At 45.7% G+C, this 27499-nt stretch overlaps 2 protein-coding genes across 7 annotated transcripts in view; both read left to right on the top strand.

The window, feature by feature from the left end:
* The window catches only part of JADE3 (jade family PHD finger 3), a 70659-nt gene extending 66861 nt beyond the window's left edge, over positions 1–3798 (top strand). For all 6 annotated transcript variants that reach the window (XM_074607905.1, XM_074607897.1, XM_074607912.1 and 3 more), the window contains one exon: positions 352–3798. In XM_074607905.1, coding sequence (XP_074464006.1) covers positions 352–1244 — 893 coding nt within the window. In that variant the 3' untranslated portion in view covers positions 1245–3798. The remainder of the gene's footprint in view (positions 1–351) is intronic.
* A 6730-nt stretch (positions 3799–10528) lies between these two features.
* LOC141737903 (regucalcin) lies at positions 10529–25411 on the top strand. Its single transcript, XM_074572900.1, has 7 exons — positions 10529–10656; positions 11093–11257; positions 14334–14516; positions 17848–18063; positions 19557–19688; positions 24194–24348; positions 25091–25411. The coding sequence occupies exons 2-7, from the start codon at positions 11095–11097 to the stop codon at positions 25139–25141; spliced, it is 900 nt and encodes a 299-aa protein (XP_074429001.1). The 5' UTR covers positions 10529–10656; positions 11093–11094; the 3' UTR covers positions 25142–25411.
* The last annotated feature ends 2088 nt before the right edge of the window (positions 25412–27499 follow it).

The raw sequence follows: 27499 nt of genomic DNA, 5'->3' as shown, positions 1-27499 counted from the left end.
CTGAATATGAACCTTTTTTATAGCTTTGTTGGAACTACTTCAGTCATATCTCAAAACTGGTTCAATTCACTGGCTTAAAGCCCTGTAAAAAGGGCACATTGTTGTTTTTAATGGAAATGCTAAAACGCTTACCTAAATTCTGAAATGGTGGGTAATTTGGAACAGTTTTCTTTATCCCAGCTTCTCTTTAATGTCCTAAAATAATTTCACACTAATTGTTTGCAAATGCGCGTTACTGTTGAATGACCTTCTAATGGACTCTAGAAGTCGTTACAGATAACAAAATGATTACCCTCTTTTAAAAAAGCCTTTTTTTTTTTTCTTCTGTCTCCTCATCTCTTTCTCCTGTAGGCCATACCCTGACAAGTGCACTAGAGAACACACTGTTCTACCCACCTCCCAGGATCACCCTGAAGTTAAAAATGCCCAAATCAGCACTAGGAGATTGCAAAAATAACTCGCTGAAACCTGGCAACAGACCGCTTTCTCCTGACAACAACAGCACTGTTTACAGCAAACGGAGTGTGACGATGTCAAAGGAATCATTTGAAATTAAAGCAAAATCTTACTCCAGGTATCAGCACGACAGCAGAAGTAACGGGTTGCTGGCAGGGATTGGCAAACCTCGGAGTGAGGCGAAGGATTCTGGCCCAACACAGATGCTGGAGTTTCACCGGAGCCAGCCGTCTGGGAAGCCCTTAGCACTCCAGGCTGCTTTGCATGGACAGTCTTCCATTGGGAATGGGCGGGTGCAGCAGGAGAACTCGAGGCTGGCGGCCAAGTCCAACGGTCTGATGGGCAGAGCTGGAGACGTGAGCCAGAGAGACAGCTCCAGCCAGACGCCCTATGAACAAGAGTCCGTGCTCACGGCTCACTTGGCCAGCCAGAGCGGTTTCAGAAAATCCACCATAGAACATTTTAGCCGGTCCTTTAAAGAGGCTACCAACAGTCTGGTGAGGACCACGGAAGATCTCCGGTGCTGTGAAAAGCCAACAAGAAGACTTGCAACAAAAGATCGCTTGTGGAGCAAGCAGACGCTTGAAGGTGCTCCGTACCAGGACAACGACGGGTACTGTCCTGACTTAGAGCTGAGTGACTCTGAAGCAGAAAGTGACGAAAACAAAGAGCAAGTGAGGTTAAGACGAAGTAGCTCAGAGAGAGAAAGCCCAAGTAAGGACTTTGGAAGAGATTGTCACAATAGAAACAAAAAGAATATGATTTCTCACAGTTCGGTACAAAGGTGATTAGAAGCCCCCACGGGGTAACTCAGCCTTTCTGTATTCCAGTGTACCAGTGCAAAGCTCAGTATCAAAAGGTTCCAGAAAATAGTCCAGGACCTACGTTAGGAAGAGTTGCAGTAAGGGATGGGGGGAGGGGAGAGAAATCAAGAGTAGTTTTGTTCAACTGTGAATTGGCTTGCAGTCTTCGCAAGGTTAACTGAGTTATTGCAAAGTCATGTGGAAATCGATGTCTTATTAGAGGGTAACATCTGGGAGAGCACGAAGCGGTTAATCTCTGTGTAAATTCAGGAAACTGCTTCCCCCTTGCCAGCTTATGTGCGAGGCAACGTGTTCGTGTTACGTCAGTCTGTCTCGCGGTGGTGGTCAGGTATTAAAGAAGTCTTTGCATTGCTCTAATGTGGTGCAAGAGACTGCAAACGGAGACACTGAAACTGCATTCTTACAGCACCTGCAGTATGGCTTTGATCCAGCAATGCACTTGTGGATGCATTAGGAAGTTAAGCATGTGAAAAGTCCTGCTGGTTTCCCTCAGGAGCGCTTCTTGTGCTCAGATCTCCGAGCGCATGCCAGTGTGCTCTGCTGGATCAGGCCCAAAGTGACTACTAAGTGATGATCCTCTTCTGCAGGAGGCTTTGAACCGCAGTGGTGTTTGCAGGCTCCTTGCGGAGGGTGGAAGCAGGCGCTGCCAAACTCACTGACCTCTAGACGTGCCCCCGTTCCCTGCTCTTGCTGAAGGTTATGTTTCTCTTCACAATAATTTGCTTATTTTGTAAATATATAACTTCTAGTACTTCAGTTTTTTTAATCTCTGTACATAGTTGCTTGTTGTGGGATGCACTTGTAAATATTTTACCCAGCTAACAAGTACAGATGGCTAATTTTGTGGATAGTGTTTACAAAAGTAGATGTACTACTTCAAAGAAAAATGCTATTTGACACTTAAATTTAGGCAATCACCAGTGATGCCAGGTTCCTCTTGAAACTGAGATTTCATGTCCAGAGGTGTTTGTACCTGGTATTTCAAAAATAAGCTGAATTAGAAATAATTTTGTCTGAACTTCTAATGCAGGCACAAATTTTCAACCCTAGTTGCCTGAATATGGGTGTAGGAACCTTACTTCTGGCATCTAGGTCTGTAAAATTTTAGCCAGTCATCATTTACAGTACGTTTTTTTTAATTGCTGAAAATCAATTATTTTACTAAGCTGCTTTTCAACCTCTGGATCAGTTGCTGTTTCCCAAACTAAAACTTTCTTCTGTGTCCCTTAAAATTAACAGTTGTTAAGTAGTGATTAAATTTCAGCCAGTATTGAGTAAGCAAGAAGGAAGGAGAATCCTTTTCCATTCGTTTCAGTGACAGGGGATTTTTTGCTTGAATGCAAACAAACTTCTAGTTTTCCAGATGGTGTTGTGTGGATCAACAAAGTAACTGCACTGTTTTTCTCTGAAATGCTGTACACTTCATAAATGCGCAACATCTTCTGTCCTCACATCACTGGCTGAAACAGGCTGTAGGTTGTCTAAGGCACGTGATACAGCTCCTTTCTGTTGAGGGTTCATTTTAGCCAGAAACAAAACGCATTCCCCACCCAGGGTGAAAGATGACTATGCAGAATCCAAACAACAACCTGTTTTTCTTCAAACTCTTAATTTATTGCTTTTAGCTTGGGTAATGGCAGCAACATTTTCAGATCCGTTTTAAACTTTGAAATCTCCCTAGTTGCAATAGGACTAGCAAGTCAGGGGCTGGAGGACTTTTCAGTAGTGAAATGGAAAAAAAAAAAGTATACTTGGCAATTCTGCTCTGTTTGCTTCATGCATCTTAATTTTTTTTTTTTCCCCCACTTCTTGATTTTATGTATATTTGTGTAATTGATCTTTCTAGAGCTGTATCTTCAAAATTATTTCTTTTGGTGTAAATATGCAGTAGCATTTTAGGTTTCCACATATCTTATTTTAATGGGAAATGCTTTGTGTTCTAAGCCATGGGTCATTCAGAAGAACTAAACAAATGTCTCTTCATTTGTATTCCAGATCTGATTCTCTTAGTTCTCCTTCAATATTTATTAGTAATCCTCTCTTGCTGGTCATGAAATTTTATGAAGCTTGTATTGGGAACACTTATCTGGGAGGTCAGCAAAGCATTCATGTTATTTTGTGGCCGGAAGCCTATGACAGAAGGGAGGGAAAATGGTGCTTCAGCAAAACTCAGCGTTTCTGCTCTTCTGGGGTTATTAATTCAGTTGTTTCCAGTCTGGGCAATGGTTTTGCTAATTTTTACATGATTTTAATAGATATATGAAGGAGCCCTTGGTTATGTAGTTCTCAAGTATTGTCCCCAAAGTGCATTTGCTAGTTTTTATTGTGTGTTCGGTGGCTAACTGTTTGAAGTATTACCTCTTAACCTTATTTGTCAAATTTTTTTGTGTTTTTGCATTTTGTTTTATATATATAAATATATATATATATATTCAATTTTCCAAGATGGACTCGGTCTTTTTCAGATGTCCCCTTTTTACAAGTACTTTTTCATTAAATTATGAAACTGCTAACAGTATTTTCATTTGTTGTGATTTATTCAGGGCTTTACCCTCTATGTCTGGCAGGTTGTTATACTCATCAGTCTAACAGCAGTACTGTGTCCATCAGGAGTAAATCATTTCTGCAGAGTTGGCAATGCTTTAACAAGTTGAAGTGTCAAGGAAAACCTTTCCCCTTCAGCCTCTCAAAAAAGAGTTGCTGAACGCTAATTTGCTGTGTATAGCAAATAGTCCAAGCCTGGCTTTTGTTTCTGCCTAGCTGAGCAAATGTAACAGACCATTTGCTGCCCTGGTCTCACTTTTTAATATATTTGCTTATACCTTAGAATGACTGTTTTTTTTCCCTGGTTGGACAAATTAAGTTATAGAGGAAGAGCCATAGCTGGGCCTTCTGTCTCATCCCTCTTCTTGTATGCTCGCACACACAAATGCATACTGAACACGGCCAGCTATTGCCGTGTGTGTGCAAAGGACAAGTCAGTGCAAGCAAGTTCCCGGGTTGATGTTTTATGTCGGTTTTGTGTGACCTGTTGCTGTAGTTCCCCCTGCTCCCACAGGCTGGTGCTGTGATATACATATATATGTGATGTATGTGTGAGCTCTTTTTCAGGGCCAGGATTTCTCCTTCCCTAAAGGCGTTCTTGCAACGGATGCCAGCAACAGGCTTCCTTTTTGTGACTTTCTGACTGGCGGCCTCCCATTCCCTTTGCAAGCACAGTCTGCTTGTGTCTGGGATGTGGGAAAGACAAGGCCAAGGAAGGAAATTGGTATCCCCATTATTTTGGAAACAGCCGCTATTGGTTTGTAGAGTCTTTACAAATAAGTAAATGTGGTTACTTGTTGACGGTAACTGGGCCAAGCTCTCACAAGCACTAACAGGGTCTGCGTGGTGATTCCCAGCACCATCATTTCTGCATTTTTGCCTTTATCTGAAGAGAAATGTTCTCAGCTATAACTTGCGTATGTCATTTGTAGACTGTTTTCTTTGCACCATGAATCACAAACCATAGAAAGAGGAGTTACAGATGCTTAACTATTAAAACCAAGCCTGAAACAGTCACTTGATTTTGATGTGCTACCTCACTGCTGACTAGGCCTAGGCATACAAGCTGCGCTGCAGACGTGTGATGTGGATCTGATATCTGGGAGGGACTGAACGCTACCGAGTGTTCAAAGCCTGCTTCTGTGAGCTGCAAAGATAATCCAGCGAAACCAGTCATTCTGATCGTTGCGAATTTTGATGATCCCGGGACTTATGAAGGTTTAGCACTGCAGGGAATTGACACATCTATTGGGAAAACATGCTTTTGATGTGAATTAATGAGCAAAAGGAAGCTGCTTGCACAACCTGGCAGCTTGGCATGCAAGGGAAAAATACTGGGGAAGGGCAGAGATAGAAAACAATGGAGTGCTTCAGTGCTGCTGCTTCAGGAAGACATGAAGACTCACAGACTTCTGGGTTCTGGTTTCATGAAAGATGCCTGTCTGCTGCTGCTTCTGAATCTTCCTTTATGCCATCTTTGTGGCTGAACAGGCTTTTGCCCCTCCTGGGGTGCAATTCAGCAATGTACTCCTCTTGCAGAGACCATTCTGGGATAACTGCTCCTGGGCTCCACTCCTAACCAGGGCATCTGACAACCGCTGCACTCATCTGGAGCGATGTCACGGAAATGGCACAGCTTTCTGAGACAAACGTTACACAGCGGTAGCTGTTTGAAAGTAGCAGATGTGCATGCTTATTTCTGTTCCTCAAGTTAAGCCCTCTGCAGATAGCTTGGATAAATCTGCATGACTACATTGTTGTGTAAGGAGAAGCAGCCTCAGATATTTGCACGTTAGTTTCCCTGCCTCTGAGTACAGCTTCCAGATAATCTTTCTCCAGTAGGCTTCTTTTGGCTGGGACAATCTCCTTGGATCCACCTTGCCCTGCCCCTGGGACTCTTGTCTTTTGTTTCATGCTGGGCAGACCCTTCCCATCGCTTTCTCAGCAGCCCTGAAGCTGGATATCTGCCTCCCTAGGCTGCCTTATCTCAGACATTGTTTTAAATCTCCAGGAAGGCTCTGTAATGACACCTGTATGGTTTCTTCTGACTTAACCCTTCTCAAGATGTTTTTTTCTGGTTTCTGTTGATTTTCCCCAGCTGCTGCCCCACCTGCCCTCACCCCGGGGAAGAGCACTGGGCGAGGCCAGGGACACAAGATGTATTTTGACAGAGTGCCATAACAGCTCCAGAGATGTTCTGCTGATGGGCCTGGCCCTGGAGACTGGTGGGCCAGTGTCCTGAGGGACAATTTCAAACCTAACACAACAGCAATATGTAAAGTAAGATGCCTTGCAAGTAACCTCCTGGTCTTGCGAACGCCTTGGAGCTCGTGACAGACATCGAGATATGCCACTCTTCTTATTTTCTATGGTCTCAGCAACCACAACAAGTCCACTGGGGTAGTACCTATAAAAAGAAAATGCGTTACATCCCATTTGTGAAAACGGCTCTGGTTATACCTTTGGAAGTGGAGGCCCTACTGAGTGAACAAGGTATCTGAGGGGGGGAAAAAAATTGCTAAACTAGCCTACCCACTTCACCTGAAACCACAGTGTCTGGCTGCATTCCTTTGTAGTTCATCTCTCTTATCTCAGAAGGGTGGTGCAGGGTAGTTTGGGAACCCCTGCCCTGGCATCACTGGCATTTTAGGCTCCATTTGCATCTGATTGAATGGAGCCAGACCAAAGTACTTCCCCTCCTTCAAAACTGATGACTCAACCATTGCTCTGTTATCTCCTCTAAAACCTTCTCCTTTCTGATTATTCCTTCTGCAACAAGCCAGCTGTCTCTCCTGGCTTAAGGAAGCACAGAGGCCAAAAGCTGGATGAGCCAGGTGATGCGGGATATCCATAAACAAGTTGTACTTTACACTTGTTGTGAATGGGTAATAAAAAAACGGACTTCTCTAATTGTCTGCTTGAATATGCTGAATTAAGCTCAGAGCAGTCGCCCCAAACCTGCAGTTAATTTCAAGTTTGCTTCCGATTTAGGCCTGAAGAAGGGCTTGCGTGCCTGAAAGCTGCAAACACTGAAAGCACTGTTGCTAAATCAGCTACTTGAATGAAAGATGCTGCCTTTCCCTGAACTCCTGGCTCCCTTGCACAGCCTCCTCTGTTGTGGCTATAATTTTGCAGCTGCTGTAGCACATATCAATGCTCTTTTTTTTTTTTTTTTTTTTCTCCTATCCTGAGGCAAGCAAAATGCAAATCTGGATCATGTGGGGTCCAACGAGCAGAAGAGTAAGGCATTAATGAAAAATGTCTTGGCTGTGCTCCACTGGAGAACAAATGCTTGCCCTTGCTGAAGCGCCCTGTTCCCTGGCTGTTCCGAGTGCAGCGCCAGGGGCTGGAAGGGCACAGGCTGGACTTTGTGAGGCAGTTTAAGGTGGCAGGAACCTGCGCTTGCAGGTGCTCCCATGGCAAAGAAGTTGGGAGGTCCAGGTGTGATGGTGTGAGGGGTCTTTGTGATACATTTGAGAAGCTGGCTGCACTGAGAAGGGTCATAACAACGTGTCTGCTTATAGCGCTGTGTTGTTAGGTGCGATGTGCTCTTTTTCATGAGACGGTAGGCAATATGTAATAAATTATGCTGAAAGACATCTGTGTAATAACTGTAGTAAGTAGAGGGTACTGTTGCTGGTTCTGTGAGAGAAAGTGGACTTTTAGGGCTAAATGCTTCAATATGACTTTGCAGTAATTTGGTGCAATCCTTTTTAGAAAAGATTTGCCATTTGAGATTCTTAGTCCATTCTGCATTAACTTCTGTGACAGCAATGGGTGTTAGACTTGATGTAACACATAAATTAATCAACGGGCACAAATTCTGCTGTTTAACACCTTCGTGCCACCTTCTCCCAAGGAGACATTTGCAAAGCAGGAGAACGGTTTACTTCAGCAAATGTTTGCACTGTTGGGAGTATTTAAATACACGACTATGATCATCCAGGCTAGTAAACAGTTGAGATTTCTGAGCAGTTTGGTTTCTCCTGGACCTACTTGTTGCTCACTAACAAATAAAAGCTTGATCCGGACATGCAAGTAAATTCCAAGAACTACACTTGGCTGAAAACAAGCACATGGCAGTGCCAACGCTTGCTTTCCAGCCAACTGATTGCAGTGACTGATCTTATATTTCTACCTCTGCTCTTGCTTGGTCTTGGACTTTTTGTTTTGGTGGTGTGTCCGTCATCGTTCCCCCCCCCCGCACCCCTCCAAATGCAGTATTATCTGCTAGTGGTAAATTCCCACGTGCTCACTGTGGTTGCCGTAATGGATGTCACAGCAGCATAGGCTTCTATGCTGGCTCCAGTGCCTTTGGTGTAATCCCTGCTCTCGGCCGCACCTTGCCCAGCTGCGGAGGAGGCCTGACGGACTCCCTCCATGTGCTGCTCGAATGCAGCTGTAAGATACCAACATCTGCTATTACAGCATTTGCACTTTGTACCAGGCATGGATATGGCATACAGCCCTCCCACCTTCAAGCAGGGAGGAGGACTAATGTACAAGTAGAAGATGATGACTAAAGGTGAAAGAAAAAGGATGAAGATGGCTCTAAAGATGAAGAAGTGACAGGATCAGGCTCATAAACAGGAGAGAACAACTGCAACCTTCCAGGAACCAGCATAAGCAAAACTGGCTTCTTTTTATAAGCCCTGAAATCATCCAGCCCCCTTTTTTGCCTGCAGTCCTTATGGATGGGGGGATTTTTCCAGCTCTGTGGCACACTGGGCTGTTCTCCAGAACTGCTGAGTGTTTCCTCGCTGGCGAGAAGGGTAATGGTTTGCAGCAGGCTCAGGGAACCTGCAGGCTTGGGTGAGGGCTGTGACTTCACCTTACAGGGCCTCCCGCGTTGCATATCCGCTCCTGCTCTTAGTGGTTGTGATAACATGATTCCCCTTCCCCTGCTCCCTGCCAAGGAGGAGGAGTAAGTGTGCAATGTGCCTTACCACATGGAATAAATGCTGGACCACCAGCCACTTCCTTTGGAAGCCATGGAGGTGCTGCGTGTGCTTCCTATCACTGGAATATGGAGTATGTGGAGTAGTTGTGGCTGCGACGCAACAGTGGGAAGTTCCTGGTGGGGAAGCCACTGGGCAGCACCACGTTTGGTAGCCACCACCCCTGCACTCTTCTCTCTCCTGGTGAACTTGTACTGGCAGAAGACCTCAGCTGATGCTCTCTGTGAGGGCACCCCCCTTCTTCCCCCCTCCCCGCCCCGTGAATTCCTCCCTGCTCTACCTTTCAGCAAGCCTAGATTAGCCATTACAGAAAATACGAAGCAGGAGTACTGTCCCATGTAACTAGAGATCCAAGTTCAAAATATTTGGCACTTCGGAAGAAGACCAGAGTTTGTGTCGTAACCCAGCGCTCGTAGAAGCTGTTAATTTTCTCCCAAGGTGTGTGCCAACACACAGCTTGTTTTGATGCCTCCAAACCATGCTGGCAAATGCCTAAGTCAGCAAGGAGCAGAGAGACTGGCCCAGTGGGTTGAGCGTGTGAGTATCGCCTGCTGCTGAATTCAATAAGCTGCTCCGTTGGCCACGTATCCTAAATGGCCTTGGAGTGTGCAAGGACAGTGGGAGAGCAGCAAATGTGGCTGAGCTTTGTGAGAAGCAACAATCATCTTTCACTGTACTTACACATTCTCAATGAATTCTTGGTGTACTTTCAAATTTTAAAGCTCTGGATCTTCTTTCTTTGTAGTAAAATGTATGAAAGAAACAGAGCTACCGTGGCACTTTTTTCTGGATGTTTGTTTTCTGTGTTGGCAGTCACTAGTAACTTGCTTGCCTCCAGTCTGAGATGAAATCCTGCTGTACAACACCACGATGGGGGCAGAAAGAAAAGTCAACGCTAAGCACTGAAGTAATGCTATGCAAGCCTGTAAAATAAAAGCCTAACTGTTCAGGTAAGGTGACACTAAGTTAATAAATATCACGTTATTAGCCCATCGAGGGAAGCCTACATGAAACACACGTTGGTAAGGACATGTAGCTCATGAAGGAGATAATTGCCAATAGCAAGGTGTATGATAAGGAAGAGAGAAAATCTGTAATGGGAGCTGTGAGGAGGCTGCCCAGTAGAAGACCCCCGTGGGTGCTGTGCCATCACTGGTGTGCAGTGCTGGGCTGTGCCCCTGGAATAAAGGGGCTGCCGAAAGCGTGAGCTGGAAACAAGAGTCTGGCCGGGGAGAGAGGCAGGTTTTGGAGCAGCCTAGTTAATGCTTGTTCATGGGGACATGGCAGCGAGCTCATGGGTGAGTGGGCAGGAGAGAAGATGCGTGAGATGCTGAGCAGCGAGACCCAAGTCATTTTACCACGGATCCCTATGGGGGACGACTGAATCCAAGTCAAAAGGCAAAAATGTTGCAGGAGCTGTGGAGAAAGATCCCTGGCGCTGAAAGCCAGGGCCAAGGCCCAGCGGGCTCCTAAACCACAGCATGGGGAAACCAGGCCTTTTGGAAGCCAACCTCTCCAGGGAGCGGAGAACCTTGGCCACCACGGAGAGAAATCCCTTCTCCCTCCTCTTCCTCCCTTGCAGCTGTGGGAGCGGGGAGCCGAGATGCCCTCCCCCCGCACCCCAGGCTCAAGCACCCCCTGTTGCCCGCTGCCCTCCACGGACGGGAGCCCACAGGGCGAGACGACCGCCCCCCTCCGCGGGGCAGGGCGGGCTCGGGCCCAGCCTCGGGCCCCGGGCGGGACTGGAGGAGCCGCCCCTGGCCGAGGGCGGCCGAGGCCCGGCGGAGCGCGGCCGCCGCCTCCCCTCTCCCCTCCCCGCTATAAGAGCGGCGGCGGCGGCGGGCCGGGACCTCTGCCTGCGCTGCTGGGAACAGGTAGGGCTGGCGGGGGGGGCGGGCGTGTGTGGGTGTTTTATTATTACTCATTTCTTTCATATATATATATACACACACACATATATTTATATAAAATGTGTGTGTGTGTTTAAATTACACGGTCCCACGCACGGCAGCAGCGCCGCGGGAGCAGCCGGGAGTGGGGGGGGGCGGGCCGGGCCCGCCGGCGGACGGGCCTTTCCCGCCCGGGCCCGGTGCCCCCGGATTATTTATTTTTTTTCCTTTCTTTTATTATTATTTTCCTTTTTTTTTTTTTTTTTTTTTCCCCCCCTCTCAAGGCGGCGGGCAGCGCACCCACCCGCCTCAGGCGCCCTCCCGGGCCTGGCCGCGCTCCCCGCGGGCTGCGAGGAGGGACGGACAGACACGCTGACGTTGTTGGACGGGGCGAGAGGCATTAATTGACGTTTCCCCCCAGGCATGTCGTCGGTGAGGATCGAGTGCATTGTCAGCGAGGGCTTCGGGATCGGGGAGTCGCCCGTGTGGGACGAGAAGGAGGGCGCGCTCCTCTGCGTGGACATCACGGGCAGGAAGGTGTGCCGCTGGAGCCCCCTCACACAGCGGGTGCAGGCCATCGCCGTGGGTAAGGAACGGCTCCAAAAAGCCCCTCTGCTGAACGTCAGGGTGGCGCCCCGTTAGCGGGTACCGCGTCCCTGCCGAAGGCGGGCAGGGATGCTGTAGCTGATGCTGGATGGGGCCCGTCTTCTGGTGCGAGGAGACCTCCCCCTAAAACCTGGCCTTCCCAGGCCAAAGAGGATGCTGAGGCTTCTGCTGCTTGCAGAAGCTACTGGCCAGACTTAGTCCTGAGGACTTTTCTTACGATTTTGTGTGATTGGATTACATTCAATCTACTTCTCTTTCCTGCAAATTGTTTCCAACCTGACCGCTTCTGCTCCCTCTTTGTCTCAGAGGTGTAAAGGTCACCAAGACTCTCCTTCTGTGGTGTTGATGTCTGTGGGAGTTTTCTTGCTGATCTGAATGAGCAATGCCCATAACATTGTCTTTATTAGAAGAAAATTTCCCATAACGATTTAAGAAGGTGATATTTTTTTAAGGTAACAGTGTCACCAGCTAGAGTCTCAATAGTTTTTAGTATTTATTCCAGAAAGGAAGAGATGTGCTGACTCCCATAAAGCAGGGGGGTTGGAACTAGATGATCTTTAAGGTCCCTTCTAACCTGAACCATTCTGTGATTCTATGATTTACTCCTGGATGTGATAATGTAAATATTTGTCTGTCTGAAGACAGCTCCTTAAGTGGTTTAAGTACTTGCATTTATTACTTTCTTATATTCAGTAACATTTGGTGAAAATCACTTGCTTTTGCCCACCCGTGAGCTGTCTACATTATTCACAATAAATTGATCTGGGCTTATCTGCCCATCAAATTGCTGTAGTTACCAATTTTAAGATGAGAGAAGGCCTGATACTAATTTTGGAAACATTGCATCCCAAACTTATTTCACTTACTTCCTCTTACCTTAGCTGAGGGAGCATGCTTCTCTCTGCCTCCCGCCCCCAACTGGGACCTACTCTCAAACGTGCAATCTTTTATGTGTGGCCTGTCTGGAGATGTAGAAGGGATAGTAGCTGAAGTAGCTACTTTTTTTTTTAAACTTCCTTCTGTTTCCTTTGTTTAGTAATAAAATAGTTATAATTAATAGCTGTGCCTTTGGGAATACCATGGTTAAAAGACTAAAAAAACCTCAAACACCCAAAGAGTACCATGTGATTAAAGTAGCGGGTTGATGTCCAAAGTGGAAACGGAGAGAGAAATGGTTCATTACTGAAGCTTATAGAGAATTACAAGCACCCCATACCTAGCAACAACTTCAAATACCCTTTTCCAACTCCACAGGGAAAACACCACTACTTGCATAACCATGCCTGGGGGCAGGGGGGAGCCCTTATGGTCAGTTTTCTGTTCGTCATAAAATGGTGTTGTAAATAAATCAGTTCCTGTGGGTGCTGCTTAGCAAAGCCCTTCATGGTGGCTGCGGACTGAGCCGGGCGCAAGGGCTAATGCAGCCTGCTGTGCAGTGAAGAGTAGGGTGGCTGTGTCCCTCTCATTAGCCTGATGCACCCCTTTCCCTGGGGGTGCTTTCTCAGGAATGTATGGGGTCATTCTTGTGGCTGTAGGGCTGCCCAGGGGAGCGACACCTCCAGGGACAGGCAGGGAGAGGGGTATACAGGCTGCAGTGCTTGGGGGCTGCTCCCCCTGGGGTGGGAGGGAGGGGAGGCCCTGGGGGCTGCCTGGGTGCAAGAGCTCCGGTGAGCCATGGTCCCAGGTATTTCGCTGGGAGAGCAGGGAGTTGCCTTCTCACACTTTGCCGACAAAGCCCCTGCTGCCAGACAGAAAAGCACTTTTATTGGCATGGTTACCAGTAATCGGGACAGCAGCAAAATTACTTCCTTTGTCAGCTACCACACACCCCTCGACCTGTCTGTGCTGGCACTGGAAGAATTGGCATCCACTCCCCCAGTGTAGATGATCCCAGACCACCAGCAGTGCGGTCACACCTCTCTAGGTGAGGGAGTTGCTGGAGTTGAGCTTGCAATCAGGTGTTGGGGGAAATAGTGTTTGGATTTCTGGCATGGTGGTATGGCTGAAGTGGCTGCAAAGACCGGGGGCGTCCTGAGCCAAGTGCGAGGAGACAGAAAGGAGCAGCTCCTCTTGGCAGCAATAGTGGCTGGTGGTGGTTATAAGTGTTTGTGAAACTATTACCTAATTGTACCTCTGTAAAGCTATAAATACAAGAAATGTTTTATTTTAAATTAAAAAGTTGGTGATTAGTCCCATGCATATTATCCCAGACTTTATTGCTCTGCTTAAAGTTATTATTCCTTATATTGCGTCTGATTGTAGGCTTTTACGGAAATGGTATCTTCACATTCATTTCTCTTGTTTTCTTACTAATTCCTTTATAATAACCAGCAATTGAGGTTTTACTGCATAATAAGTGAAATGAGTGTAAACTAACCATGGAGGATTTACTAATTTTCTGTTTTGCTTTAACTCTTGGAAAGCTCTGACACTCCTTGGTGTGTTTTTGGTGCTGCTGGAGGCATGCCTGAACTGCATGGCAGAGTGTGGTTCAGGAGGGTGGCTCTCCTGCCTGGCGTGACCTATCCCAGTGCAGAGATAATCTCTAACCCCACAAGTTACGACTGAGTGGTCATGCAGGGTTGATTTACCCAGGAGCTGGGCTAAACAAACACAGTTGTCCAGAGCTCTTGTGGCAATCAATTTTTTGCCTGGCGAGGGCGGGGGAAACCCACACGGTAACCTGTCATAAAAAGTATACATGTCTGTATCTGTCTCCTTTTTATATATTTTTTAAAGCACCTCACAGAACCAGGTGCTGGTAGTGATTATTGTTCCTGGGAGCATTGGTAATACTCAAGTTCCCTGAGTTTATATGTCCCAAACTGGTGATTCTGTTTGTAGCCACTTTCTGTATGCATTAAGTATGCCCTCTTCACGTGAAAGAATCTATTTCTATGTATTTAAACATCAGTTTTGCTGGTAGAAAAGTAGGTTTGTTTCTGTTGCCTGTGGCCTCACTGAGCTCCATGTGACTGCTTGTGTATCTAAAGTGGGCAGAAAAGAAATGTCTCCCCATAGCACATAACCTCTTTTCCATTTCATGCTGTTTCTAGATGCTCCTGTGAGCTCCGTGGCTCTCCGGAAATCTGGGGACTACGTCATCACCCTGGGAACCAGGTTTGCTGCTTTGAAATGGAAAGAGCAGCTAGTAACCACCATTACTCATGTGGACAAGGATAAGCCAAACAACAGATTCAACGATGGGAAAGTGGATCCTGCAGGGAGGTATTTCGCAGGTATGCTGCAGGTGGTTCCTTCCTTCTGCTGCTCAGTGAGGTTTTGGTGACAACATGCAGCGATCAGTTGTAGATGCAGGAGTGTTTGTTCATAGTTAAATGGTGGGGATTTTTTTTTGTTGTCTTCAAACAAGAGTTTAATCCCATTTACAAATCTACTTGTATGACCTGGATACCATCTTATCATGACTATTTTTTTTAAAAGAGGCCCACTATTCAGAGCCTTCCTAGTTAAAGACAGTGGCCTTGTCTCCTCCGTGTTGGCATGCTTGTTTTGAATACTGGCAGTGTACCAAGAGAAAATACTTTTTCAGCTAGAAATTTATGATATTGTGGAGTTTGTTCTTCAAAAATCAGAATTCAGCTCAGTGGCGTCCAGTTACAAGCCACAGGCAGTGGGCACAATCTGAAATTCATGAAATTCTGTTTAAATGTAAGAAAACTCTTTACTGAGGTTGATCAAACAGTGGAACAGGTTGTCTAGAAAGGCTACAGCATCTCCATCCATGGAGATCTTCAGGACACAATGCTACCCTGAGCAACCTGCGGTGGCTGACCCTGCTCTGAGCAGGGAGTGGGCCCAGATGATCTCTAGAAGTGCCCTCCAGCCTCAGCTGTCCCGTGATCCTGTCCTTCTGGTTTTTAAAATGCCATTCCATGCATCTGTCCTGTGGTTGGTTCCCTGGGCTTACCTTAACCTGCTTTTACCCAGCCTCTCAAGAACCAGTCTCGGCTGCCAACTTTGAGCCACAATGATGAGATTTGTTTTTGAAAAGGTTTTAGTAGGACTTGTTCTGAGGGAGGAGGAGGAAATTTTTTTCCAGTCTCTCTGCTATACAAGACATTAAGATTTGTGGGAAATTAAATGCTGCACACCTTTCTTAACATTTGAATGACTGAATGAAACGTTTAGCAGAAATCACGCTGTGTACCTCTTCTGCCACAGTTCAACAAAAAAAACAGAGACTGTTTTTTGTCGTCATCGGCTAAAAGCCAGCACTTTTGAGCTTGGTTTCTTCCCCAAATTTCTGAACCCCCAACACTGCTCCCATCTGTGTTGTCAGTGTGGTCATCATGGACTTCTGGAGCGCGGACTTTAGCCTATTCAGAACACTGGTTGAGAGAGTCCCTTGGGAGGTAGTCCTGAAGGGCAAAGGGGTCCAGGAAAGCTGGACGCTCTTCAAGAAGGAAATCTTAAAAGTCCAGGAGCAGGGTGTCCCCAAGTGTCACAAGATTAAAGGGTGGGGAAAACGGCCAGCCTGGATGAACAAGAACTTGTTCATGATGGGACTTAGGAATAAAAGGAGGGTTTACCACCTTTGGAAGAAGGGACAGGCAACTCAGGAGGAGTACAGAGATCTCATTAGGTTATACAGAGAGAAAATTAGGAAGGCAAAAGCCCAGCTGGAGCTCAACTTGGCCACTAACATTAAGGACAACAAAAAAAGCTTTTATAAATACAACAACAAAAAGAGAGCCAGGGAGAATCTCCATCCCTTACTGGATGCAGGGGGGAAGGTTGCAACCAAGGACGAGGAGAAGGCTGAGATACTTAATGCCTACTTTGCCTCTGTCTTCAATAGTCAGACCAGCTATCCCCAGGGTGCTGAGCCTCCTGAGCTGGAAGATAAGGATGGAGAGCAGAACAACCCACCCATAATCCAGGAGGAAGTAGTCAATGATCTGCTTCTGCACCCGGACACACATAAGTCTATGGGGCCGGATGGGGTTCACCCAAGAGTGCTCAGGGAGCTGGCGGGAGAGCTCACCAAGCCTCTCTCCATCATTTATCAACAATCCTGGTCAACAGGGGAGGCACCAGATGACTGGAGGGTGGCTAATGTGATGCCCATCTACAAGAAGGGGCGGAAGGAGGATCCAGGAAACTACAGGCCTGTCAGCCTGACCTCGGTACCAGGAAAGGTCATGGAGAGGATCATCTTGAGTGAGCTCTCACGGCAAGTGCAGGGCAGCCAAGGGATCAGGGCCAGCCGGCATGGGTTTAGGAAAGGGAGGTCCTGCTTAACCAACCTGATCTCTTTATATGACCATGTGACCCGCCTTCTGGATGCAGGGAAGGCTGTGGACGTTGTCTGTCTGGACTTTGGTAAGGCCTTTGACACCGTCCCCCATAGCATTCTCCTGGAGAAGCTGGCAAATCATGGCATAGACAAGTGTACTCTTCGCTGGGTTAAAAACTGGCTGGATGGTCATGCCCAGAGAGTTGTGATTAATGGGGTGAAATCCTCTTGGCGGCCGGTCACCAGTGGTGTCCCTCAGGGCTCAGTTTTGGGGCCAGTTTTGTTTAATATCTTTATCAATGATCTGGATGAGGGGGTTGAGTGCACCCTCAGTAAGTTTGCGGGTGACACCAAACTAGGTGGGAGTGTTGATCTGCTTGAGGGTAGGAAGGCTCTACAGAGGGACCTGGACAGGCTGGATCGATGGGCCAAGGCCAACTGCATGAGGTTTAATAAGGCCAAGTGCCGGGTCCTGCATCTTGGTCACAACAACCCCAAGCAACGCTACAGGCTTGGGGAAGAGTGGCTGGAAAGCTGCCCGTCAGAAAAGGACCTGGGGGTGCTGGTGGAGCCAGCTTAACACGAGCCAGCAGTGTGCCCAGGTGGCCAAGAAGGCCAACAGCATCCTGGCCTGTATGAAGAATAGCGTGGCCAGCAGGAGTAGGGAAGTGATGGTGCCTCTGTACTCGGCACTGGTGAGGCCTCACCTCGAGTACTGTGTTCAGTTCTGGGCCCCTCTGTACAAGAGGGACATTGAAGTGCTGGAGCGTGTCCAGAGGAGAGCTACCAGGCTGATGAGGGGTCTGGAGACCAGGTCATATGAGGAGAGGCTGAGGGAGCTGGGCATGTTTAGCTTGGAGAAGAGGAGGCTGAGGGGAGACCTCATTGCCCTCTACAACTCCCTGAAAGGAGGCTGGAGAGAGGTGGGTGTTGGCCTCTTCTCCCAGGTGAATAATGACAGGACCAGAGGAAATGGTGTGAAGTTGCGGCAGGGGAGGTTTAGATTAGATATTAGGAAGAATTACTTTACTGAAAGAGTGGTCAGGCACTGGAACAGCCTGCCCAGGGAGGTGGTTGAGTCACCATCCCCAGAGGTATTCAAGAAACGTCTAGATGTGGCACTTCAGGGCATGCTCTACTGACAGAGATAGTAGGTTCTCTTGTGTGTGTGTGTATGGTTGGACTCAATGATGTCAAAGGTCCTTTCCAACCATGAAGATTCTATGATCATGATAGTGGGGGGCTGCCACCAAACTTGGGGGAGAGCCCATTGTCTCTGAACTTGCTTTTTCCTCTTTGGCTCTGCACAGGTACGATGGCAGAGGAGATTCGACCTGCTGTGCTGGAAAGACACCAGGGCTCTCTGTATACACTCTTCTCCGACCTCTCAGTGGTGAAGCACTTTGATCAGGTGGACATTTCTAATGGGCTGGACTGGTCACTGGATCACAAAACCTTCTTTTACATTGACAGTTTGTCCTACTCAGTGGATGCCTTTGATTATGACCTCCAAACTGGAAAAATCGGTATGAATCATTGTATTCTAAAATAATCATTTGCACCTAAAGATTGTGATGTTTGTTTCCATTTTGGTTATTATGCAGAGATGATCTGAGCTTTGGGAGCGCTTCTTCAGAAACCTCTTTAAAACAAAACAATAGAAGCCATATTAACATCTATCTGCGCCTGCGTAGGCTTCTAGCTCAAACTAATCAGAGGCTGTTGGTAATTTTATAAAGTATTTAAATTGCACGGCGGAGTTTGGATAGTGATCTGGACTAGTGTTACTAAACACAATGCATGTCTGATCTTCCCATGTAAAAAGGGCTAAATGTTTCTTGTATGGCTAGATTTCTGTGGATGCATGTTTCTTATTACTGACAGCATAGGCAAAGGAACAGAAAGCTTGTAGTCTTGTGCAAAACCTCTGCTAGCTTCTCTAGATTTTTTTTCACCCTGTTTTGTTTTTTAAAATATAAGCTCTTAGATGGAGATTCTGCAGACAGAGTTAAGCAACAACTGGAAAGCAATAACTCAAAACTCTTCTTCCCTCATTTATTTAAAACAAAACAAAACAACCCCTTAAGGGCTTCTACAAGCTTGGGCAAAAGAAAAATTCCAGTGGCTTGGACTAATTTGCTTTTGAGTAGATGGACTGCAGTATTTTGCTTTAAAAGAACCCAGTCAATTTGATATTTAATTTTAAAACTGAATTTAAAGTCTCTTTCGGTGTAGCATCTTGTCCCAGTGTCTCTCTGCTATGGCTTACAGTTGAATTTTACTTTAGGAAATAGGATGGTTCTCCTCTCTTACCCATGCTCACTCCCTCTCTTTCTGTGGGCAGTCTGACAATCCCCAGGAGCACAAAGGAAACTCATTAAAAATATTGCTACATGCATAAAATAAACAACGTTGGAAAGTTGGTTTCAGTTTTCTTTAGTAACAGTGGATAAATGTTCAGATAGAGTTGTTTGTTTTAAGGTTGACAGTATGCCTCTGAAGTTGATGCTTTTCCTAACTCTGTGTTTATATAAACTCTCAGTTTATGTATCTGAAGGTCAGTTTTGTGTTGGAACAGTGATTATTGGCATGTTCCAGCAATCTGTTTGAAAAATCTCCAGTTCTCTGACTGGAAGCGACCCATACTTGAAATGAGCCAAACTGCTTTTAGAACAAGTAATTAATTTTCTGGATATATATATATAAAAAAAACTCATTAATTTATTCAGTTATTTATTTAATATTCTAAGTAGGGAGCATGAGTGGTGCACTAGAAAAGAACACCAGAAAAAAGCATTGTACTTTCAATGGATAGAAACTGATCTACAAGTTTTCACACTGAGAAACAACTGTCTTGGGAAACAAACAGAGGTGATCTATTTCTTTCATACCAAAGAACTCAAGACTTCAGCACAGCTTTTGAAAATAATAGTATGAATAATAACTCTGCTGGGCTGTGACTGATAAAAAATTTAACAACTGTCTCGCTTAGTTTTGTTGTGGTTTTTCTACCCTGCAGGCAACCGTAGGAGTATATACAGACTGGAAAAAGAGGAAAGCATTCCTGATGGGATGTGCATTGATACAGAAGGCAAACTCTGGGTAGCTTGTTATGATGGTGGGAGAGTGATTCGTCTTGACCCTGAGACAGGTAAGTTCTTGCATAGGGTGGATTGGAATTCTGTGTTTAAAAAAAAAGAAATAAATAAGAAACAAAAGCAAAGAATGAGATGTTGGGTTTTTTTTCCCTCACAGAAATGGTGTATCTACTCTTTTTAAAAACATCGCCCCTTTTTTTAAGCAATTATATGTCCCTGCTCTCAAACGTTAGCTTTGTAAATAAGTCTCCTTTGTTCCCAGCCTTTCTTGTGTTGGAAAAGGTAAAGTTGCTGCGGAGATTACCGTCATACTTGCAAATTGTTTGAATTAGTGTCCTCTTGCATCCTCCAAACTTAAGATCAGTGCTTACCTTATTGATAAATGATGTGAAAGAAAATGAATAAAGCGTGAAATGGCAAAGATTACTTAAGCCGTTTTTTTTGCTCTTGTTTCTTTAGCATAGTGTATTATTTAGGCAGCCTACTGAGGTTAACAGAAGTCCCACATGACACTGACGCCAGCAACGTATTTTTATTGTTGAAAATCACTTACATGATAAATTTTGCAATTGAAATAACAAAAAATATTTAATGAATTCCACAGGATTTTGTCATTCCCACAGTAATGTCTTGGGTGTGCCCATTGTCTGAGCCTCTTGTTCATTGCCGCTCTCATTTGGACTTTGGTGGTCTGCCAGGCATGATTTAGCCTGGGTAAAAAACATGTGTGAAGCACTTCAGAGAGACTGAACCAAACTGTCTGCAAGGGGCCAGTGGGTGAGAATGGGAAGGTGATTTTGGCAGATCCCAGGTTTGCATAATGCGGCATAGGAGCAGCTGCACTGGGTTGCATCTGGGGTCTCTTGAACCCAGGTCCAGCTGTAACAGAAATCAAGGGGTTTTGTGGGGCTGCAGATTCAGGGATGCCAGCGTCCCTTGACACATGCCTCCTCTGCAGTGCGCAGCAGACCCTGGCACACACATGCATCAGGTGGGTCAGGTTGCGGCCTCTCTTCTAACTCTGTTGGAGCCTCTTACATGGGGCTCAGGCTGTGCTTTTCACCTCACCTTTTGGTTTATACCCACCCAAGGTCTTGCTGACCTGTGGGACTTCCTCCTGTCCTGCAGACTCTGCACCCCAACCTTAGAAGGAGGAGGCTCCAGGCTGGGAGATCCCAGCAGCTCTGGGACCTATTTCTGGTCCCACATCCTCCCCCTTTTATGGGCAGAGCACTCCTTGGTGACCTCCGCCAGCCCTTTGATTACCCTCCTGGAGCAGTGGACTCTACCATTTTTTGTCTCTGGATCGCTGTTTCTACCTTTTTCCTCCCTGGCCTTCATCCTCTTCCTTTTTTCACCTGTTTTCCCTTTCCTCCTTCCTTTTTTCTGAGGTGTTTTCTTAAGGGAAAGCTAATGGGAATCGTGTCCATAAGCAGATGCATAGGGACACTGTAAGAACAGGGACAGCAGATTACGTATCCCTAATGCATTTCCAACCTCCAGCTATGCTCAGCTCAGGGTCGTTCAGAGCTGGATGTGATTTCGATGTATCAGTAAGTGCCAGTGGATTTCTCCCCTTGCCCATGTAAAACTCTCAGCACCTACAGAAAACGGTAGCAACAGGTTCCATAGGTTAAATGTCCATGTCAAAGAGCCACCTTCTTTGAGAATATCTCATGGTTATCTGCCCTTTCTGCGCTATCATTTTAAAGTAGTGTCTAAAATCTGCGATTTTCCAATTTTTGAGTGAATTGTAACTATTTAGGGAGATGACCCAGACAGGTTTGAAGATCACTCCATGAAAACCTCACTTTTACTGCACAATAGTTATTAAGGGTGGCTTGAGTGACTGTCAGCCAGTTGCAGATACATCCACTGATAAAGGGCTTGTCTAAAGCACGTGAGGGATTTTCAGGTTTCACTGATAGCAAAGCTTGGACTGCATTTTTAGGAGGAGGATGGGTGAGAAAACTTGTTTATATTTGGCATCTTTTCTAAATGAAGGTTTTGAAGTTCAGAATTTATCAGCTTTTCAGGTCTAGGCTTCTTCAGCCGAGGTGGCTGCTGCATTTAGATTCAGGATATGCTACAGGGAAAGGTTGTGATGACTGATCCCACTGGGTTTGCAAAGAGCTCGAAAGGGATGTCTAACTCATGCATTGCCAAATCGTATCATACCTTCTCGTCACTTAGGGACCTGCTATTTTTATGCAACCATGTCTTTTAATTATGATTTAAATATTTTACAGTTCTTAATGAATGTATTTTATATCCTTTGATGTACAGAGTCTGAAAGATCTGCGAAGTTTCTCTCTTCTACAGGTACCAAACATAGATGAGTACTTCAGGTGGATTTCAAAGCATCCAGGTGCAGATTTTCTTGCGTCTCCAGGAAGGCGTTGCTCATCTTAGAGCTTTGTAAACATTATCTCCCAGGCTGATATCTGCTGAGACCACTCTGCAAGTACAGTCAGGGTCTCCCCTTGTCTCTGCAGCTCATGCCTCTTCTGCAGGGCATGTTTCTTCCCTTTGAATGCCCTTCCCCCCTCATTTTCTCCCAGACTTGGTGTCAGCCAATTTCTAGGGTGGCCTGTGGAGCATTTTATAAACCACCGTGTAGCCATGTAATCCCTCCACTGCCAGCTGACTGGATAACCACAAAGTTCTACTAGAGCCAGTTGGCAGGAGCGTTTGTCTCGGGACTCATTGGTCCTTGTCACTCCCAGGCAACGGACAGGACTTCTTCTCTCCCAATTTTTTAGATATTTTGAAAAGTCTGCTCTTCTTAGGGAAGTAAGAGGTAACCAGACATGCAAATAATCTCTGGCAATCTAAACACCATTACACTGTTATTTTGTTGTTTGTTTTTTTAATTATTTTGATTTTTACTTTGGCCATTGTGGGTCAAAATGTGTGCCAAACAAGCTTATTATACAGCATTGGGAATCCCAGAGTGCTGAAACTTCCCTGGCTGTTGCATACAAGAGGCTCTTTCACCACTGCCCACTTGCTGGTTTTTTATTTATTTTGGGATTAAAAGACAGTTTAAAAGTATCCAGCCCTCATGTCAGGGTTTTTGGTGAAACAAAGGCAATTCCCTCTCAGTCCTGTATTCTGGCTGTACTGGTTACATCCATACTATCAAGTAAAATGGATCAGGAAATGTCCCGTAGTCTTGCACCATATGGCATATCGTAGCTTATTTTGCACAGCCAGGCTGTCTTCTCACACCAAAGCAGAGCCCAAACTGTCTCTGGGGAGCGGCATGCCCAACTAGATGGGTGAAAATTGTGCCAGGACTGCACCAACAGCTTAATAATGTGGCTCTGCTTTTGCCTGTGCCTGTGCCTATGCCTGTGCCCCACTTAGTGTTGTGGTACAGGTGAAGCCGTTTGGTCTGTGGTTTTGTCAGTTCATTCATGTGCTGCAGGGGACCAAGGCAGAGTTTGTTGGGTAAGGAAAAGGTTTTAGAGCACATAAAAGGGAAGACAGGTCCTTGCTTTGATAAGCACCTCCTGGGAAATGGTGCCTCACTCTGAAGTTGACCAAAAAATTCTCATAGGTGTTAAGTGGGCCAAACTTTACCCTTTTCCTTTCTCCTTGTAGGGTTTCCAACATCAAAGTTACTCTCCTGCTATTTCAGCGCACTGGGGACCAAGCCCTTTGCACATGCAGTTGAGGGGCCAGGGAAATTACGTATTTTGTAAGGATAGTCATGTGGTGTAGCATATTTCCAGAAAGAGAGATTTGATTGTTGCTAGATAAAATAGGCAGGGTGGGTATAAGCACATATTGCCCAGAATTAGGAGGAATTTTATAAAAATCTGCTGTAAGGTGTCTCAGCAGTCTCTGATTAAGGCTGGAGGCAATCTGTTTACTACTGTCATTTGGACGGTAGCTATTTGTTGGTATAATAAATGTGTAATGTTATTTATGGTAGCTCTAAGTTTATAAGAAACTTCAGACATGTCCCATGATCCCTATTTTATGCAAGCTTGATTTGAAAGGCTATTGAAATTTCAGGGAAAACTTCTAGGAATTAATCTTCCTTAACTGCAAGCAGTAGAGGTGTAGCACGAGGTACGCCTCAGTAGAGCTGCACGAGGTCTGCTCGCTCCAGGCTTCCTTTGTAGTTAAAAGCAGGGAAGTCAGCAGGTTTAGGGCGTGTTCGTGTGACCTGTTATAGGGAGGAATTATGTCCCGTTTCCATTGACTGCATGGGCAGCCTAGATGATGAGCTCAGATACAGATGTCTGTGCTGTGGATGTTAGCATTTAATTAGCCGACGGGCTGGGACTGGGGATAGGATTTGTTTGTGATAACTGAGACTGAAACTTGTCAAATGATACATCATCAACAATGCAGTTTACAGAAGTCTGGTTTCTTTTCTCCCCATCACGGTGCTCATCGGTATGCTGAAACTCAGCATGAGACTTCCCCCTGCCCCGGTACCCGCTTTTGTGGAACGCCTGGCTCCATGCTGGTTATTTGCAATGATTTGTTTAAATTTCTCGTTGTAAGTAGACTACCAGGAAACAGCATGCATGTTTTTCTCCAGGAAAAAGACTCCAGACTGTGAAACTTCCTGTTGACAAGACAACTTCCTGCTGTTTCGGAGGAAAAGATTATTCAGAAATGTATGTGACTTCTGCCAGTTGTGGGATGGATAAAGAGTGGCTTTCACGGCAGCCGCAGGCTGGCGGGGTTTTTAAGGTGAATAATTCTTTTTCCTTTCATTTTAGAGGGCTGTTTTTTCCCCTCCTGCATTTAGATAGCAAAGCAGTTGGAGTGGTGAGAAGCGGGAAAACAGCAGTGGATAGAATATCAGCCATATATGTTAAGCTGTTGTTCATATTTTGGTTCCTGTTGCAGGACGAGGAAGTTAAATGTATTTAAAGGTTTGAAAATACTTTTGGGCTTAAAATTCCTAACAATGCCGATGCTGCAAATTTTCTATGCCATCAGCTCTTTCTACTGCTCCCCCTCCCAGCACAGTTTGAGTTTTCTGTCTGTTATGGAAAGAATGTGTAAATACTTCTGTGTCTTGATGGCAGATAAAAGCATCTGCTTTTATTTGCTTTCTAGTTAGTTATAACTAAATTACCTCTTTAACAGTTCGTCACCTTGGGATTTTTTTAAAGCCCTGCTCTTCCACATAGATGCATACCAGAGGTTACATTGTGAACTGTGGAATTAAGGCTTAGTGGTATCTAAGAGGCTTTTTTGGGAACGGACTCTGGCCTGTGGTTACTGAGCTTTAGCGAAAGAGCAGAGGTTGAAGTTCCTGGCTGTGGTGAGCTGCTGTGTACAAAATATAATAGGATGTCAAGCTGGAGCAGGACACAGTCCTTTTCTGCATTAAAGCATGTCTGCTTGTGAAAGAAGAGAAAATGTCTGATAGTGGTGAATTACTGCGTTTATCTCTTGTCTTCTTTTTTTCCCTCTTTTTTAACAGATAACTGGGCTAGGGGTGAAAGGAGTCCCACCTTATCCATTTGCAGGTTAAGTATGTGCTCTTCAGAATGGATTAGAGAAGGCTGACGTAAGCAAGAGAAGTCGGAAGGTCTTATTCTGGTGCTCAGCATCTTTTGCTTTGAAACCGTAACACAATATAATATGTCATCAGGAAAGGGTGAAAAACTACTGAAATAAATGGAATGTTTTAAAACTGATCTTTTTTTTTCCCCCTTTAAACTCGATTACTTTAAATATCTGATGGTGCTTTTTCTGTTGTGCTAAGAAGATTCTTACCCTAATAAACTACTGAATATTGTGACTTTCTTTTATGATTAAATAATATTTTAATATCTTTTCTTTTTATCGTTTATTCTTCCGTCTCATTTGCAACTTATGCTGTATTGATTTACTGATTAAACTACCTGTAGTGTCTCTTAGGTATTTTCAAAGTTCCTCATAAAACAGCCATTTGTGGTATTACTGCTGCTTTAACTGGAACTTCATTTGTCCCATGATGTTCTCGACAACTGAAATTTTAATACCTTTTACTGTGGGTCTCCAGCTTCCTTTTTACATTATGTTTTTAAGGCCTCAGCTGTGGTTGTGCTTAATTAGCTCAGATTGGCTGGAGCTGATAATCATCTCTCCCCACCGCACGTCATTATGTTGCTCATTTTGTTAAATATAAACCCAGACTTTTGGGATCAAGAACTGTATCTTTGTCCATCCTCTGAGAATCTCTGCCTGTTCTGGGGAGATCTGTGGTGACAGGAAGGCATCAGGTGTTCTTGGCCGTTGGTGTTTAAAAGAAAACCCCACCTGCACGTTCCTCCTGCTGAACCCAACTCCCCCAGAGCAGCCAGAGGGGCAAGAAGGCCTTGCATGCCGAAATGGCCACTGCTTCTACAAATGTGCAGGAAAGGGAAGTTCTATTGTGACTTTTTTGCAGTGCCTGTTGTCAATGGCAAGCTTGTTCACTGGATTGCATTTTTGCTGGTAACTTCAGGCCTGTATATGTGCTGTAACAACTGTGACGTAGCTCATTTGGTTTTTTTGAACTGTGGAGTTTATTCTTGGCATGTTGCTCGTTCCTGTGTTTGTGCACTTCCACCTGCAGGTGTAATAGCTGCCTGTCCCCATCCTGCTCTGTGAGGATAACCCCCCGGCTGCCAAGAGAGCCTGTGGCCGCCGTGCCTTTTCTCTGCAGGTAGCTCCAAGAATCGGTACATCATGGCACCGTGGTTTTCCAGTGCGTCTCTGCAAGCCTGCTGGAGTTAGTGTCTCTCCACTGGACCTTCTTGTGTCTGCTATGCCCCCCAAGTATTATTACACCACGCCAAGGCCGTGGTGCTGCTTTGAACCAAGGGGTGTGTGAGTCACCGTTTCCTTCTTTAAAGCATGCAGGGTTGGGTATGTCTTGGCAGCTGGAAAAGCAATAGGTTCACAAGCAGCCCCACTTCAGGGCAGAAGATGAGTGTGAGGTGGTGAAGGAAAATGGGGCTTGTCCTTTGAGCGTCCGCCATCCTTCATTTGCTTTATGTGCTGCAAAGTAGTGTCAAAGCACGGTAGAGGGAAAGTTTTATGAGCTGAGGGAGGTGGTGAATGCGGCACATTTAGGACTCTGATCTTAGTGAAGGCATGAACTGGGTGATAAGGAGGGCCACAAAGATGATGAGAAGGCTGGAGCACCCCTCGTATGAAGACAGGCTGAGAGAGTTCGGGTTGTTCAGCCTGGAGAAGAGAAGGCTCCGGGAGAACTTTTAGTGGCCTACCAGTACCTAGAGGGACCCTACAGGAAAGATGGGGAGGGACTTTTTATGAGGGAGTGTAGCGATAGGCCAAGGGGTACCAGTTTTAAACTGAAAGAGGGGGGATCTAGATTAGATATTAGGAAGAAATTCTTTACTGTGAGGGTGATGAGACACTGGAACAGGTTGCCCAGAGAAGCTGTGGATGCCCCATCCCTGGAAGTGTTCAAGGCCAGGCTGGATGGGGCTTTGGGTGACCTGGTCTAGTGGGAGGTGTCCCTGCCCATCGCAGGGCGTTGGAACTGGGTGATCTTTAAGGTCCCTTCCAACCCAAACCATTCTATGATTCTGTAACTGCAGCTCAGGAACCATGCTGTAGGGCTGTTCTAGTTGAGCACTAATGGACATGCAGAGATGCAGCACAAAGTGAGTAGGCATAAACACAAGCTCCCTCTACCATCACTATCACATTGCAGGAACTGTGAGGTTCCTGCACCATGAGATTTTGTACCTGGGCTCACCCTCACCCCACCGCGATGGCAGTAGGGTGATTGCCAGCACAACACAGAGCACTTGCTCATCATTTTTTGGTGTTGCTGCACTAGAAAGGTGACAGCAACAGCTTGTATGGGCACAAAAGTTATGGTCAAAGATTACTT

Source organism: Larus michahellis, chromosome 1 (genome assembly GCF_964199755.1).
Source record: "Larus michahellis chromosome 1, bLarMic1.1, whole genome shotgun sequence".
Classification (NCBI taxonomy): Eukaryota; Metazoa; Chordata; class Aves; order Charadriiformes; family Laridae; genus Larus; species Larus michahellis.
Note: the sequence above shows the minus strand (reverse complement) of the source record. Positions and strands in the feature narration are given on the sequence as shown.

What these genes read in the sequence shown, in the direction of transcription:
- LOC141737903 (XM_074572900.1), top strand. Translation starts at nt 11,095, where the DNA reads ATGTCGTCGGTGAGGATCGAGTGCATTGTCAGCGAGGGCTTCGGGATC. An exon ending in GGTGCAGGCCATCGCCGTGG is followed by an intron (nt 11,258 to 14,333) that starts GTAAGGAACGGC and finishes TGCTGTTTCTAG; the next exon opens with ATGCTCCTGTGAGCTCCGTG. An exon ending in AGGCTGGCGGGGTTTTTAAG is followed by an intron (nt 24,349 to 25,090) that starts GTGAATAATTCT and finishes CTTTTTTAACAG; the next exon opens with ATAACTGGGCTAGGGGTGAA.